The sequence below is a fragment of the Neofelis nebulosa genome, chromosome 18 (assembly GCF_028018385.1).
Source record: "Neofelis nebulosa isolate mNeoNeb1 chromosome 18, mNeoNeb1.pri, whole genome shotgun sequence".
NCBI lineage: Eukaryota > Metazoa > Chordata > Mammalia > Carnivora > Felidae > Neofelis > Neofelis nebulosa.
In genome coordinates this window covers 43,343,285-43,359,569 of record NC_080799.1, presented here as the reverse complement: position 1 = coordinate 43,359,569, position 16,285 = coordinate 43,343,285, and the positions used below count along the sequence as shown (strand labels likewise).

General features: G+C 49.3%; 1 protein-coding gene across 1 annotated transcript in view; it reads left to right on the top strand.

Moving 5' to 3' along the window:
• Positions 1-1,481: 1,481 nt before the first annotated feature.
• Positions 1,482-16,285, top strand: part of LOC131500964 (ATP-binding cassette sub-family A member 17-like) — a 77,140-nt gene continuing 62,336 nt past the window's right edge. The window contains 7 exon segments of the mRNA XM_058710568.1: positions 1,482-2,512; positions 2,904-3,162; positions 7,530-7,657; positions 8,714-8,876; positions 10,263-10,522; positions 11,186-11,302; positions 12,627-12,744. Coding sequence (XP_058566551.1) covers positions 2,387-2,512; positions 2,904-3,162; positions 7,530-7,657; positions 8,714-8,876; positions 10,263-10,522; positions 11,186-11,302; positions 12,627-12,744 — 1,171 coding nt within the window. The 5' untranslated portion in view covers positions 1,482-2,386.

Here is a 16,285-nt window from a genome sequence, read left to right as displayed (position 1 = left end):
GACCAAGAGTCACATGCTCCATGGACTGAGCCAGCTGGGTGCCCCCATTACTGACTCATCTTTTGATGGTGGCATTGTGCCCAGATACAGTGCCTTCCGTGCATAGTTGCTACTTGTCGTAAATCAATAGCACCGAAGTAAACTTTCTTTTAAAAGGAACAGTCTAGGGGTGCCTGGGTTGCTCAGTCAGTTAAGAGTCCAACTGTTGATCTCAGCTCAGTTCGTGATCTCATGGTTTTGTGAGTTCAAGCCCCACGTCGGGCTCTGTGCGGACAGCACGGAGCCTGTCTGGGTTTCTTTCTCTCTGCCCCTCCCCCACTTGCACTGTGCCCTGCCAAAATAAACATTAAAACAACTTTTTAAATAAAAAAATAAAAGGAACAGTCTACTTGTATTATCACAAATTTGAAAAGGTGCTCAGTATGCAAACCTCCATCTACTCTAATTATTTTCCTGTCCCATTCCACTGAACAGTAGCTGTGGTTGGAGAAAACCATGCATTCTCATGGTCTCTGGGTGTTTTTTCTTTGAATCTGTGCTGGGCCAGTAATGAGCCAAAAACACCTCCTCGTCTACATGGCGTGGCTGTTCAGGCTGGCAAATTCCGACACCAGCTCTGAAGCCCTAAAAGTTGGGTGTTTTGGTACGTGGCTGTTCCCCATTCTTCTTTCTCCCCCCATATTAAGGTTTACACCCATCCCCCTCACCAGGTGAGTCAGCAGTGCCCCCCCATCAGAGCAGACGGTTTCCTTCCCTGTTGTATTGATCTTGGGCTCAGCTGTGTGATGCACTCTGGCCGGTGGGGTGGTTCACAAGGGTGTGTGACAAGATGCTTTAAATGCGTTTGCGTGGCTTGGCTTCATGCCATTAGAGCAACATGCTCCAGCTGGGAGCGGACCCGTGGCGCAGAGCTGTTTTCATCCAGTCCGGCTGCACTCACAAAACACCACACACCGGGTGCCCGAGACAACAGAAAAATGTATTTGTCCACAGTTCGAGAAGTTAGATGTCCAAGATCCAGGCGGTGGCAAGGTTGCTCCCTCCTGCCATTTCCTTCCCTCTCCTGGGCTGTCCACCCCTCGTGCGTCCTCTGTGCCCGCACACCCCCCGCTGCCTCTGTGTGTCCACATCTCCTCTGTGAGGACACAGGCACCCTGACAGCTTCATTTTACCTTGGTTGCCTAGGTCAAGTCCCTGCCTTTAAAAACTGTCACCGTCTGAGATCCTGGGATTAGGACTTAGACACAGCAAATGGGGCGGCAGGGGACACAATTCCGGCCATAACAAGACCTAGAGACGAGTCCAGCCAGTCCCAGGAGGCGGCAGAGCCGTGGGCAGGAAATTAATGCTGGTGGTTGGGGTTGCTGGCCAGACCAGATGGGCTGCAGCCACGGCTGACTACTCTAAACCTGCCTTGCGCTTTTTTTTTTTTTTTTTCTACTATGGAGGTGAAATTCAATCACACCACCTGCCACTTTAAAGCTCACCTCCAGTGACGTTTAGTGAGCTCACAACGCTGTGTCTTCCATTTCTAATCGGCAATGTCAGAGACGCTTTCACCAGAGGAAAACGCATCCGTTCTTTCACTAGCGGAAAAACATTTTTCTGGAAATGAAGATCGTGAGGTGGCAGCAGCTAAAAGCTAAAGCGCGTGACACATAGAGAAGCAGAGAGCAGAAGGGGAGGCTCGTGCTGCCACCGCAGAGCATCCTTTCCCCACAAACATCTCTGTCACAGCCACGTCCTCACATAAGCCGTGTGCCCTCTGACGCCTTTATTCTCGGGCCCGTTTACTGAGTGGTGAGCACGCGCTGGCCCTGCTCTGGAGTCTGGGGGCTCCGTAGTGAAACAACAAAAAACAGCCCCTCCCGCCCCCCCAAAAAAATCCCTGCTTTCATGGAGCATGCATTCCAGAGGGAAATCAGATCAAACAAGAAGTAAATAAACAGCACGTTCAGTAGTTTAATGACGCATGAGGGAGGCGTGCCCTGGGCAGAGGAACAGCAGGTGCGTGGGCTGTGAGCAGAAGCCACTTCTGTCCCTTCTGGATCACAGCCAGGCCCGCGGCGGGGCAGGGGAAAATGGGAGATGAGAGGAGACAGGGAGACCTTCGCACAACCTTGTCCTCATGAAGCTGGGCTCCTGCTCGGACGGGAGGGGTTGGGGCAGGAGACCTGGCAGGTGCAGGCTGTAGACAGGAATGTGGAAATCATCAGTGTGTCCGTGCATTTCAACATCAAAGACCAAGTGAGATTGCCCACGGGGAGTGTCAGCCGAGCCCCGCTGGGATGTTTAGAGGTGGGCAGAGGAGGGGGAGTCTGCAAAAAAGAAGAAACGATGCTCTGAAAGTCCGAGAGCAGACAGCTCCTCAAGGACAGGAGGGCACATGTGTGTGATGCCTGACAGTTGCCCCGTTTGCTTCCCAGCTGGTGCTGATCCCTCCCCTTCAGGTGGGAAAGTGACAATGGTCAGGAATTTAAAACTTCTTCTTTGGAAGAATTTCATCTTGAAGGTGGGTAAGGTGGTCCTTGGAGCCGTGGGCATGTCCGGGGTTGGGGGACTGAATGTTTATGTCACGCTGGCATCTAATAACTGATTAAAGAAAAAATCAACAACTGTACTTGAAACGGGGCCCCTTCCTGCAAATAAGCCAGGTTCCCACTGAAATTCCGCAAACCGTCATCACTGAAGATTGCATCATCATTACTGGTTTCTCGCCGCTGATGTCATGGAAAAGTCCAGAAAGAGAAGCCATTTAGTTCATTCTCTATTTTCTTCTTTTTTGTGGGTTGTGCAGGGAGACTGGGGGTGGGGGAGAATGAAAGGGCTTCTTAAATGGAAGAAACGTCACCGTGTGGTGACTTAACACTCGCGTTCTCATGCTGCTTTCCTTTCTGTTCTAGAAGCGGAAGACTCTGATAACAGTGCTTGAAATCCTAATGCCGCTACTCTTCTCCATGATCATCATGTACCTGCGTTTAAACAGTTTGCCTAAGAAAATACCTCCTGTCAACTATCCGGCCATCAATATCAGTTTACTGCCAGCCTTCCTCTATTTTCCTACTTACACCAGATACCAACTAGTGTATGTCTCTTCCAAAAGCGAAACGTTGAAGACTATCACTGAAGCGGTGGGGAAATCCTTTGACGTTGAGTTTGAAGGTGAGACATAAAGATGGGGTAAGGACAGGGAGGGAGGGAGGGCAATTTTATAGAGTTTGAGGCTGTTTCCTGAGGGTGCGTATAGTCGTGATTCCATATCTGGGGTCTCCAAATCCTAAAAAGTCTGTGGAGGGGACAGCTGGGGGAAAGCCATCCACGAGGTCTCTGATTGCCGCAACCACGTTCTGGCGACTTGGGAGATTCTGAATTAGTCGTCCGTCTCTCTTCTCATTTTAATCAATTCTAAGCCAGTCTCTGCATGTAGCCAAGAAGGTCTCTCAAAGGTCGGAAAGGTCTGGCCAGCCTGTGCTTCTGCCCCTCTGGTGGCTTCCACTGCACCAGTAGTCCAGGGTCTGGCCCTACCCCTGTCTCCAGGCTCCTTTCAGGGGCACTGGGCAAGCTGCCAGCCGGGCTTTATTTAGATTTCTCAGCTGTGCCTTCCTCCCTCTGCGCCCCTTTGGCTACGGTCAGAGATTTCTGATCCACGGTTCATCACACCGCCACTTTGGGCTTTCTGTGTCAAGTCTGCGGTTGACAAGCCTGCTGGGCTCCACCTCCCTGAGGGCAGAGGGCCCTGTCCGTTTCTTCATCACTGGGCCTCCTTCATGCCTGGCATACACTCGCTGCTCAATACATATTTACTGAATGAATAAATGCATTCGTTAATGGAGTTAGGTAGATACAGTTTTTCAAAACGCGGAATCCACAAAATGCGGAGTCACGTTCCAAAATTGCCATAATTGTAATATATGCTTTTGTAAAGGTGTTCTAGTAATACATAAGGTACCGAGTGAAAAGGAAGGGCTCTCCTGCCCCAGCTCTGAGTGCCACTCAACGCAGACAATTCTTTTAAAGGCCCTCAGTGGCAACACGCGTGGGGGCCGGTGTTTTGGGGCTTTGAGCTTGCCTGGCAACCTAAAATACCATTCTAATTCTACAAGTACGAGATTGGAAACAAAACACAACAGAGAAAGCTCCTCTTGGGAGGCTGGAGATGATACGGCGGCGGTGCAGGTGAAGGACACGACTTGCGAAGTGGGATGGCGGCCTCGGGACTGGGGGTGGGGGGGGGAGGCAGGTGGGGGCCGCGGCGGGGCTGGGGGTGGGGTGTGACCGCCGTGAACGAGGCTGAAGGAAGCGGGGGGGTGGGGAGTGGTCCCAGCGAGGCTGGAGTGTCTGCAGGAGACTCGCACGCCTCCCCCAAGTCTTGGGTTTTCCTCCATGTGCGCGAGGCCGCCCGCGTGGCAGGGGTTTGAAGAGAAGTTGTCGGGCGCGATCTGCCTCTTCCTCTGGCTGCTCTCCGGGTCTCGCAGGGAGACGGAGATGAACCAGGGGCCTTGGGCTCCTGTCCGTGAGCAGCCCTCCGGCTCCCTAAACATTCGGCCTTTGCATCCGGCCTGGATCCCCACCTCACTCCCTGGGACCCCTCGGTCGCCTCCACGGAGAAGAAAGCATTTCTCTTCTGTCTTCCCTTAAGATCCTACCTCGGGCAACGTCTCCCTCCTCGTATGGGGTGTCTCGAGGCGTTAATTCTGTTTCATTACCTCCGACTCACTTCTTACCTCATCGCTGTCGATACTCGGTCCTTGGCGTCGCCGGTTCCAGGGCTTTCCTTCCAGGCTTTCTTCCGCGCGTGCGCGCTGTGCCAGGGACGCTTCTGGCCTCCGCCTGCGGGAGTCTCCGGGGCTGAGTCCCGCGGTTCCGGGACCTCCCACTGCTTCCGCCTCCGGCCGCTTCCGCCGCCGCGCTTCTCTCTGCGTGCTTTGCGTCCCCAGGACCGACGGCCGTCTGCCTTCCGCTCCTCCCTCTGTCCTTATTACATAACTGCACGTGAAATAATATAAGGTTTACCGTGAAAAGTCAAGTTCTCACCCCAAATGCCACTTCGCAGAATTCTTTGCTAGCAGTTTAGAATGTATTTTTTCTGGAATTTAAACGTTAAAAAAAGAAAAACACAAAAAATAAACCTTAAAATTTCAATAAAAGAATAAGAACGATGAACACCAGAATTGTTTGCATTGACATTTTCAAATCACATAATAGGATAAGAAATAAAAATTAGATTTTGCTCTTTGGGGCCATTCCCCTAAGTACATCCTACACCCTGGAAGGAAGGGCAGTGGTTTGAGGAGCTCTCCAAACCGTGACAGACATCTGTTTTCCCTTTTGATGATCCTCACAGCCTGTTCTTTCCCTGGGGGCCTGGACCCCTCTCCTGCCGTCAGCCCTTGGTGCCTCCTCCTTGGGCTCAGGATGACTCCTGTGGCTACACCACTCTGCACTTCGTGGTCCCCTTGCTACCGTGACTTGTCCAGGGATGACACCTAACTCAGCCAGAGCCAAGGAAACACTGGGATGTTTCCCGGAAATTTCTGGGAAAGAGATTACTGCTATTTGTTTCTGCTAACAGGGCAGACTGGGTTATGTTGGCCTGTTGAAAAACATGAGCTGGACAAATATTAAAACTATGTTCTTGAAAGCAATGAAGAACCAAATTGATAGTAAGAAACTATCTAAACAAACAAACAAATCTAGGGTACAAATTTTGTTTCTTGACCCAAGAGGCTTGGCTGTGAACTTTACAACTGCTCATTAGAACGAACGTTTGTGTTTTGTACACCTTCCTGTATGTATGCTATTTTCCTCAATTTAGCCAAATGTTTATGTACATGTGTGTGTTTAAAAAGAAACATAGATGGGGCGCCTGGGTGGCGCAGTCGGTTAAGCGTCCGACTTCGGCCAGGTCACGATCTCGCGGTCCGTGAGTTCGAGCCCCGCGTCGGGCTCTGGGTTGACGGCTCGGAGCCTGGAGCCTGTTTCGGATTCTGTGTCTCCCTCTCTCTGTGCCCCTCCCCCGTTCATGCTCTGTCTCTCTCTGTCTCAAATATAAATAAATGTTAAAAAAAAAAAAAGAAAAAAAAAGAAACATAAATATGGCTTAGGAAACAAACTATATAGAGGAAAATAGGAAGATTGACTCATAATCCTATTCCCCAGATATGTCACGATGCAGACTCACCCAGCCGATCTGAAAAAAGAAGAGGACCAAACAGAACTAGAAATGAAAATAAAATAACATAAAACTCAGCTGCAGCTGAAAGTAGTGACCTCCCCTCCCCCCCCCACTGCCACCGAAGGGGCTCAGGACATCGGGGGAGCGGGAGCAATGCTGAACCAGGAAGAGAAAGGATTTCCATCTCTATCACACAGTTGGAGACTGGATTCAGTCTCAAATCTTGTGGACCAAGTGATTCATTTTGGTTCTTTCCCCCCGCCCACCCCCCCACCCCCCCCCCCCCCCGCCAAGAATGGGTTTTGTTCTGATGAAAACTTAAAGTTCAGTCTCATCGAGGAGCCTTTCGACATGCCACATAACCTCCAGCATCATCGGAGATTTTTATCATGAGTCAGTTCATTTGAAAAAACTCCATATTCTCAGAAACGTTTGAGGGAATGCTGCCACGCCAAAACAAAACTGGACTCCCATGGCACGGAGATGTGGTCAAAGGAACAGGAAGCGGACTTGGAAATTTAGATCAGTGAAATCGCTCCCAGGGAAATGACCGAGTGGACGCGTGTGATGGCTGGGAGACAAGGTCTGGGAGGCGCATGACAATGTCCAGCAACAGGATGAAGAAAAGGGGAAGCAAGAGCGACCGCGTCCCGCCCACCCACGAGGGTTTCTAAAAGGAAGCAACTGGACACACAGAGGGGAGGGGACAGAGCAGTTCACAAAAGGTTCCCGCAAGAGCGGCTGTGTCTGCGAGGCACGCAGTCTCACCACTTCCTAAGAGGACAGCAGAAAGGGACAACCGTGGACGTGCGCTAGAGACTTCTCCTGCGCGGAGATAAAGGCGCAGAAGCCAATGAGCTCTCAGAGAAGACACCCGGCTGGCGGCGAGGAGGCGGAATGATGCGGTGATGCCTTCCACATTCTGAGCAAGCATTACTTTCGAGGAGGATCCCGGATGACAGCCTCGCCACACGCAAGGGCCGGGGACGGGAGCAATTATTTTTCTCATCAGAACAGCTACGTTTGTCTGTGATTCTGTCTCCCATTTCGGTTGCCATAGCCACGCAGACGAGCTAAGGACAGCTCCCCATCAACATGGCCAAGGGCGAGTTCCACCTCCTGTGGCCCTCAGCGCCGCCCAGCTGGGGGGCCTGGGACGAGAGATGGCGGGCATTCAGACCATTCTCACCCCCTCGCGTGGCTCCCGGCCATTGAATGTGCTTATGTGTTCGCAGAATGATGGAGGAAGGTGTGGGGGGGGGGGGGGGGAGTCTTGCGGCCCCTCCGGCACCGGCTCAGGGAGGGCGGGGATGGGGGGGCAGCCTGCTTGCTCACGGGACTTTTCTCTCCGCAGTCCTAGGCCATTCTTCAGTGCCTTTGTTTGAAAATTACATACTCCAGGATCCCAAAGCCGTCTTCGTGTTGGCTGGAATTGTCTTCGATCACACCTTCAATGACAGCAAGCAACCCCTGCCACTGAAGGTAAGGGCCATCCGGTCCCGGAACGGCCTCACCATGCCTCCCAGGCTCGCGTGTGGGCCCATTAGGGAGTTTTGCCACCTGGACTGCCCCTCTGTCTCCCTGTGTCTGCTTTGCCACCTGGCTGCCTTTCTTCCGGAGGAGGTGAGAAAATGCTCCCGGTTTCACTGCCTCCAACCTGGCCCCGGGGCACCTCCCAGTGTTCGGGTTCCTCGCAAGAGAGGCCTGCCCAGGGAGACCTCGGGCTGAGAGAAGGGGACCACGAATTCCAGCTGCTGGATGGCAGACTGGATTCCGGCTTGGCAACCACTGGCTCTCTAGCCGTGGGAGGGGCGCCGACATTTCCGGGCCTCAGTTTCCCTACCGGTGTATAGGGAGTACTAGCAGTTCCTAACTCAGCTTTTGCGGGCATCAGATGAGTTTGTGCCCAGAACCGAGCCGGGGACGGAGGCACTCTCCAGAAGGACTGGTTGTGGTTGTCATCAGACCACCACACTAATGACATGGGCTCCAGTATGGTAGGCCTGTCTGTCTGAGGACAAGGCAGTGGCTCCCATTGGGGGCAGGGAAGCCGCTCGTGTGTAGCTTTGGTGTCGTCCTGTGCCGCCTGATGAATAATGGCTAGAACTTGCATGGGGGTGTTGGCAGCTGGAGACAGACACGTTGATAAACAACCAGCAACGCTTTTCGAGCACTAACAATTGCCAGGCACACCCCAGGGAGCATCTGACTTGATCCTACAGTGCCTCTAGGGCAAGCGCTGTTAACCTCATCCGCGTTGTACGGATGAGAAAACCGAGGCAAGAAGGTCAAGTCAGCCGCCTGAACCGCCACCGCCATTCGGTGAGAGGTCTGGGGTTTGGGTCCTGGTGGCCCGGCTCCAGTGTCTGCGCTCGGAACCACCTTCCTGAAGGGGGGTCTCCTGGGCAGACCGCTGAGTGCTCCTCGCAGGGGAGGGAGGGATCGGCCTTCCCTCCAATCACAGCTGGCGGCAGACACGAGTCCTGGCTGAGCGTGGGGACCCCGTGACCCAGGTCGTCCTCTCTTTATCCCCTGCAGGTTAAGTACCGCCTGCGCTTCAGCTACACGCAGAGGAACTCCTTAATCGCGCAGCTGACCTCCAAACAAGATTATGTGGACAGCTGGGGCACATCCTTCCTCTACCCTCCCAACCCAAGCCAAGAGCCCCGGGCCTTAGGGCATTCGGACGGCGGACTCCCTGGTGAGGAAGCCCCAACGATGTCAGTCTCGCCCACACTCACGTGCCTCTCGCGCTGTCACGGCCGTCTGAACCCTTGCTGAGCTAGCAGCTCAAAAGAGGCTGAAGGAGTAACGTTTAGAAACATGTCGCTGGGTAAAACGCTTTCATTCTAGAGGAAGTTAAAGAGCAGTAAGGCTGTGACGCTGAGCTGTTTGAGGGAGGAGGGGGGGCATTTTACGGGAACAAGGAGGGCGTGTCCCTTCTTTTTGTCTCCACACGTACTCACGTTTGCTGATGTACCTGACGGTCTTCAGCTCTCTGCAGGCCAGGGGAGAAGCCGTGGGGCAGCTCGGAGGCCTGGCCTCCACGTCACTGTAGACCTGGGGTCTCCCTCTTTGTGCGGGGTTCGGGGAGACCTCCCTGGTAGGGAGTGGACAGCTCTCAAGAAATCGAGCAGACAGCGTGCACCTCCCCGGAGGATGGCCACGCAACTGCCGTGAACCTTGGGCCCACAAGCCCAGTGAGTGGGAATGTAAACCCGAGGGCTTATCATTCCATGCGATTCTAGAAAGGATGCCAACGGTTCTGCAGTGGAAACGCTCCGACATGCCGTGAAGACTCCGTGATGGTTCCCGGAATTTTATTATCAGCAATTTGTTCCTCCCTTTTTCGTGCTGACAGATCCAGGGGTCTGCGTAGGTCAAGGCCATCGGGAGACCGTGGTCACCTCCCCTTTACTGCTGGGTACCCCACGCTGGCTCTGCCCATGCGGAGGGCCAGTAACCCCTGCTGGGAGGTGGGGCCTTTAACTCTTACGAGATCCCCACACCGGGGATCTCTGCCCTCCGACCTATTTTTCCCAAAAGCTGACCTTCGCCCACCGACTACACTGTACGAAAATAAACATTGCCTGTGGTAAAGTTTGGCTTTGAGGCTTGGCAGCAAAATTCAATGACCATAACCCTCGGACCACAGCAGTGACAGCTCAGACAGAGGTCCCAGTAGGTGAGGGGGCGCGTGTCTCCCAAGTCCTTTGCATTTAACCATTTCGTGTATCCTGGATGACCGGAAGTGCGGAGCAAGCACCCTCTCCCTGAAGCCCGAGCACTTAGGGGAGAGGATGTGGCCCCACCGCACAAGAGCGTGGCAATGGACACCCCTTGCTTTGTAGGCTCAGGATGCCTTTGCCCTGTTTTCTGATAAAAGACACCATCGCAGCCACAGGGGGCCCCTGGGGACGCTGCTCCTTCTTCCCCGTGGCGGCATGTGGACTCCAGGGAGCCCGGCCCGCTCCCGCCCGATCATCTCCAGGAATCGTTAGCCGCGACCCGCCTCACTCAGCGGGTGTTCTGCACCTCCAGTCTTCTGAGTCTCTTATGCTCGGGTGTCCGCTGTTCTCTCATGCAGGATACAGCAACGAAGGCTTCCTGGCCATCCAGCATGTGCTGGACAAGGCCATCATGCACTACCATGCCCACAACGGGACGACCGAGATGTTTGAGGGCCTGAGTGTGCTTGTGAAGAGGTTCCCCCACGGAGCCCACGTCCAGGACGGGCTCCTGGTGACCCTTCAGAACGAGTTCCCTCTTCTACTCATGCTCAGCTTCATCTGCATCGAGCTCATCATCATCAATTCCGTTGCCCTGGAGAAGGAGAAAAAACTGAAGGTAACCCCCCAGCCCCCGGCGTGGGGTGCGAGCCTCTCCCGGGGCGGGGACGTGTACAAGCACTGATGAAAAACGACCCAGGTGGGGATGAGGCCGCGGCAGGGACGAGGCTGCATGGGTGTTAGAGGGACCTCCCCCTGAGGGATGGACGGCAGATGTCGGACAGTGGTTCGTCATTCGACCTGCTTACAACGTAGACGATGCCGTCTGCTGTGACCACGTGAGTCCTTGCTTTTGGACTTGCCCACGGCGGCTGTTCAGAAGATGCCTGCGGACCGACTCTCTGATGAGCGCACAGGAGAGGATGTCCGCCCAGGATGAGTGGCTCTCTCATGGCTGCAGCCGGGAGCCCAACCTAACACAGGCTGCCCTGAGAGTCTCTCTGCCTGCCGGCGCTCTCCCGTTACCTGTCTCCTCACCTTTTGCTCTCGGTAGAGACCCTCTGCCTCCTCACTTTAATTTTCTTCTCCTTCGATTGCTTCTTAGGACTGTATATAGAAATCGCCTGCCGGCGGCTCCCCAGACCTTGCGTGGCCTCACCGACCATGCACGGTTTGCTCCGTCTCGTGCACTCAGCACCGTCTGAGCGAGGCCACCTGCGAGGCCGCGGTGGGTGCGTGGCGCTGGCAGTGGTGGGACGCCGGGCTCCTCTGCTTTCTCTAGGAGTACATGTGCATGATGGGAGTGGACAACTGGCAACACTGGGCTGCCTGGTTCATCGTGTTCTTCGTCTCGGCCCTCCTCGCCGTTTCTTTCATGACCGTCCTCTTCTGCACACAGGTGCGTGTCCGGTCCCTCCGCACACGCTAAGCGGAAGGAAGGTGGCTGCGGAGCGGGCGGCGGGGCTGAGACTCGACAGAAGATGAGAGCACAGCCAGGGACGCGCACTTGGGGCAACCTCAGGTGGTATTTGCGGAAACTTTGCGGGCATCGGGCACTGAAGCTGCACCATCCGGGAGAGCCTTGACGGCCTTCCGCTGCTGGGGCTGCAAGTACTGGACACGGGTGTGGTTAATTTCGTCAGGGAAGTGAGATTTGTCTCCTAATTAAAGTATTTTATAAACTTTAAAACATTACAACTCCGCAAATAGTTGAAAACAGTTGTTGTAAAAGATGGAGAACGTCCTCTTAGGCCCATCCTACTGTGTTAAATTTTCCTCCGTGCTGCCATCGAGATCTGGTGTTCCAATCTGCTAACTTGCATCTGATGGCTAAATTATAATCCACCATGTGGATAAATGAAGATTTAGCTTCTAAATTACCCAAATTGGGGCACTTTGGATAAAGGTAGGCAAGAAAACCCAGACCACATGGCAAAATACATAAAACAAAGAAAACGGCCAGAAAGCATTAAAAAGAGGAGACGTGAGGTGTCCAAAGAAATACTATAGTTATTATAAGAGCAACAATGACAAATGGGATAAAGTCTCTTATTAAAGCAAAAGAGATTCACATTGGATCAAAAATAGAATTCAGACGTATGCTCTCTTTAAAAAAGATACACGTACAGAGCGTAATTTATAAAAGGTAATGGACACTGGATCAAAGTTATGCCTTAAAAAAAAAATCAAGATATGTTGTCTAATTTAGACTAATCTTGTGGTTTTAAAACAATTTCTGCATTGTTCTGGGGCCCCTGGGTGTCTCAGTTGGTTGAGCGTCTGGCTCTTGATTTTGGCTCAGGTCATGATCCCAGGGTCGTGGGATCGAGTCATAAGTCAGGTACCATGCGGAGCATGGAGCCTACTTAAGAGTCTCTTTCTCTAATACCTAAGAAAGTGTCTGCTTGAAAGCCTTGGCTTTAATCATAGGATTTTTTTTTCCCCTCTGTATCCCCTGTGTGGTATTAAACCACATCATGTCTGATCCAGAAAAAAAAAAAAAAGTCTCTCTCTCTCTCTCTCTCTCTCTCTCTCCCTCCCTCCCTCCCTCCCTCCCCTCCCACTGCACCTCTCCCCCACTCATGCTCTCTCTAAAATAAAAAATAAAATAAATTCATTAAAATAAATAAATAAATAAAAGTTCTGCATTGTTTTCAGGGTATTTTATGCCTCTCCTCATTCTTTCCACGTAAAAACAATGTGTGTTTGTGACTGCTCCATAGGTGAACAGTGTGGCGGTGTTCAGGAACAGCGACCCTAGCTTGATATTTGTTTTCCTACTGTCTTTTGCCACGGCCACTGTTTTCTTTGCATTCATGATCAGCACATTCTTCCAAAAAGGTGAGTCCTGATAAAATTCTCAGTCGGGGAGTGTGTGTGTGACTTCTTTTTCTGGTAGCATTGCTATTCCAGTTACGTGCATCATTAATTATTATTTCTCCAAAGCCAAGTTTTCACCTCTACGGTTACTTTAGCAATAGAGCAGTTCCATTCCCCATTAAAGGCTTAGGGAACTGTCTCTATATACGTATATCTTTATGCCTCATTTGGCTTCTAAATGTAATTTCAAATGGAAGCAAATGGTAAGTCCCAATGTGGAAGGAAATGAAGGGTAAGACATCCAGTGCAGACAGGTTTCCAGGTCTTGATTGTGAGTTGGGCACAATGATAGGGTAGCTTATAAGACACCACAGTAAGAGAGGAATTCCTGGGACTTTGGTCCTGTCAGAGGGGTGTTACCTCTAAAACTGTTGGTAGAGTCGCTGAACTACTAGAGACAAAAATAACAGGAAATGGAGTCAAAGTCAGAGTGTGGGATAACTGAGTCCTGATTCAAATAGAGAGACGGAGGTAAAAACATGAATGGAGGATGGGTCCAGCAGGTGGTAACAACAACAAAAAGGCTTAAAAGAATTTGGGAAAAAATAAAAATGTGGTATAAATGAAGACAGGCAATTTATTGTTTACATTGGTGAATATTTGACATCAGATACCATGTTCTAATATGTGGGCCCTGGAAAATATGGACCCTGCCAAGATGGGGGTGGGTTCTTTGGGAGGCTGACTGGGCTTGGACACTATCTCCTGATTCAAATTCTTTACCTAGTGTCCCACTATCTCTCAATAGCTCAAGGGCAAGCATGGCAGGGGAGATGGTCAAGGAAGAGAGTTACATGGATACCTTACAGCATAAGTATCAAAAGGATGCTCAAAAGCTAAGGCTAATGTGGTACAGAAGGTTGAAACCCCCAAAATTGAGCTTGCGTTCACACACAAGAAATAAGCACAGGCTGGAAATAAAAGACAAAACCAATGAGGTCAGAAGCACAATAAAGCAGGACCAGAGTAGGAAACAGTCCCAAGTGAAGGCAAATATATACTACGCAACTCAGAGTCTACGACCAATTGCTTTTTGATGAAGGGGCCGAGACAATTCAACAGGCAAGGAATAAGGAACAGTCTTTTCAGCAAAGGGTGCTGGGATAGCTGGATATCCACGTGCAAAAGAATGAAGTTGGACCCTACATCACATCATGCACAAAAATCAACTCAATATGGATTGTAACCCCAAATATAAAAGTTAAAACTACAAAATCCTGAAAAGAAAATACAGGCATAAATCTTTGTGATCTGGGGTTAGGTGGTGATTTCTTAGACATGACACCAAAAGCATAAATCATAAATAAGCAAATGGATAAATTGGACTTCCTCAATGTTAAAAACTTTGTGCTTCAAAGGATACCATCAAGAAAGTGAAAAGACAACCACAGACTGGGAGAAAACATCTGCAAGTACTACATATCATAAGAGACTTGCATCCAACATAAGTAAATTAAACTAAATTAAACTAAACTAAAAATAAAAACAAAAATATTCCAAACTCATTCTACAGGCCAGCGTTGCCTTGATACCAAAGCTGGAAAAGACATCAGACCAAAAAAAAAATACAGACTAAAATTCCTTATGAATACAGAGATGGAAAATTCACCAACAAAACACTAGCAAACTAAATCCAACAGTATATTAGAATGATTACACACTATGCCAAGTGGGGTTTATCCCAAGAATGGAAGAATAATTCAACATATGAAAAATAATAAATGTAATACACCATTTGATAAAAGAAAAAATAAACACAATTTTATTCACTTTTATTCATCTCAATTGATATTGAAAAAGCATGTGACAAAACCCAGTACTTTTCATGATAAAAAAATTTTAACAAACTAAAATTTAAAGGAAGTATCTTAATCAATAGTGAGCATTTACGAAAACCCCACAACTCACATCATATTCAATGGTGAATAATTGAAAATATTCCCCCTAAGATCAGGAACAAGATAAGGATGCCCACTTTCCCCTCTGTTATTCAACACTGTACTGGAAGTTCTAGCCGGAGCAATTAAGAAGAAAAAAGAAACCAAAGACATATAACTGGAGAGGAAGAAGCAAAACTCTCTCTATTCAAACGTGACATGATCTTATACAGAGAAAATCCTAAAGAATCCACAAAAAGAACTTTGAATCCAGCGAATTTGAATCCAGAAACAAATGAATTCAGCAAATTTGCAAGATACAAGGTCAACACGCAAAAATCAGTTGTGTTTCTATACACGCACAGTAACCATCCCCAAAAGGAAATCAAGAAAACAATTCCACTTAAAATGCCATCCAAAATAAAATACTCAGGAATAAATCTGACCACAGAGATAAGAGACTTGGTAAAAGAAATCAAAGATGACTTAATGGAAAGACATCCCATGTTCATGGATTGGAAGACTTAGCATTGTTAAAACGGCCCTATTCCCCCAGATTGATCTACAGATTCTATTCAGATCCTATTAAAATCCCAGCTTCCTTTTTCTCAGAAATGGACAAGATGATCATAAAATTCACATGGAATGGCAATGGGCCTTGAAAAGCCAAAACAATTTCATAAAAGAATAACAAAGTTAGAGGATTCACACTTCCTGGTTTCAAACTTACTACAAAGCTGTAGGGATCAAAACAGTGTGGTACTGGCATGAACATAGATAGACTGATGGAACAGAATTGAGTGTCTAGAAATAAGCCCATACATCTAATAGGCAATTGATTTTGACAAGGGTGCCATGACCATGTAATGGAAAAAGAACAGTTTCTTTAACAAATGGTGCTGGGACAACCAGATAGGCACTTGGACTCCTACCTCACTTCATTCCTTAGATGGCTGAATACTATTCCATAATATGGACAGACCACATTTGGTTATCTTTTCATCTGTTGATGGAAACTGGGTTGTTTCCACCTTTTGGCTAATGTGAACAATGTTGTTGTGAACATTTGTGCACAAGTGTCTGTTTGAGTTTGCTTTCAATTCCTTTGGGCATACACCTAGGAGTGTAGATGCTGGATGATGATTCTATTTAACTTTTTGAGGAACATTTTGAGGAAGTAGCAAACTGTTTTTTGCAGAAGGTGCAACATTTTACATTTGCACAGCAGTACATAAGGGCTCTTTTTTTTTTTTTTTTTGAGAAATACCTGTTCAAGTCTTTTGCCCATTTTTCACTTGCATGGTTTGTTCTGTTGCTGCTGAATTGTATGACTTACTTATGGACTTTGAATATTAATTTCTCTTCAGATAGGATTTGCAAATATTTTCTCCCATTCCATGGGTTGTCTTTTTACTGTCTTGATAGTGTCTTTTGATGCACAAAAATTTTAAATTTTGTTAAAGTATAATTTATCTCTTTTTTCTTTTGTGGCCTATGCTTTTGTCCTTATACTAAGAAACCAGTGCCAAACCCAAGGTTATGAAGATTTCTCCCAAGGTTTCTTCTAAGAGTTTTATAGGTTTAACTCTTATGTTTAGAACGTTGATCCATTTTGAGTTAATTTT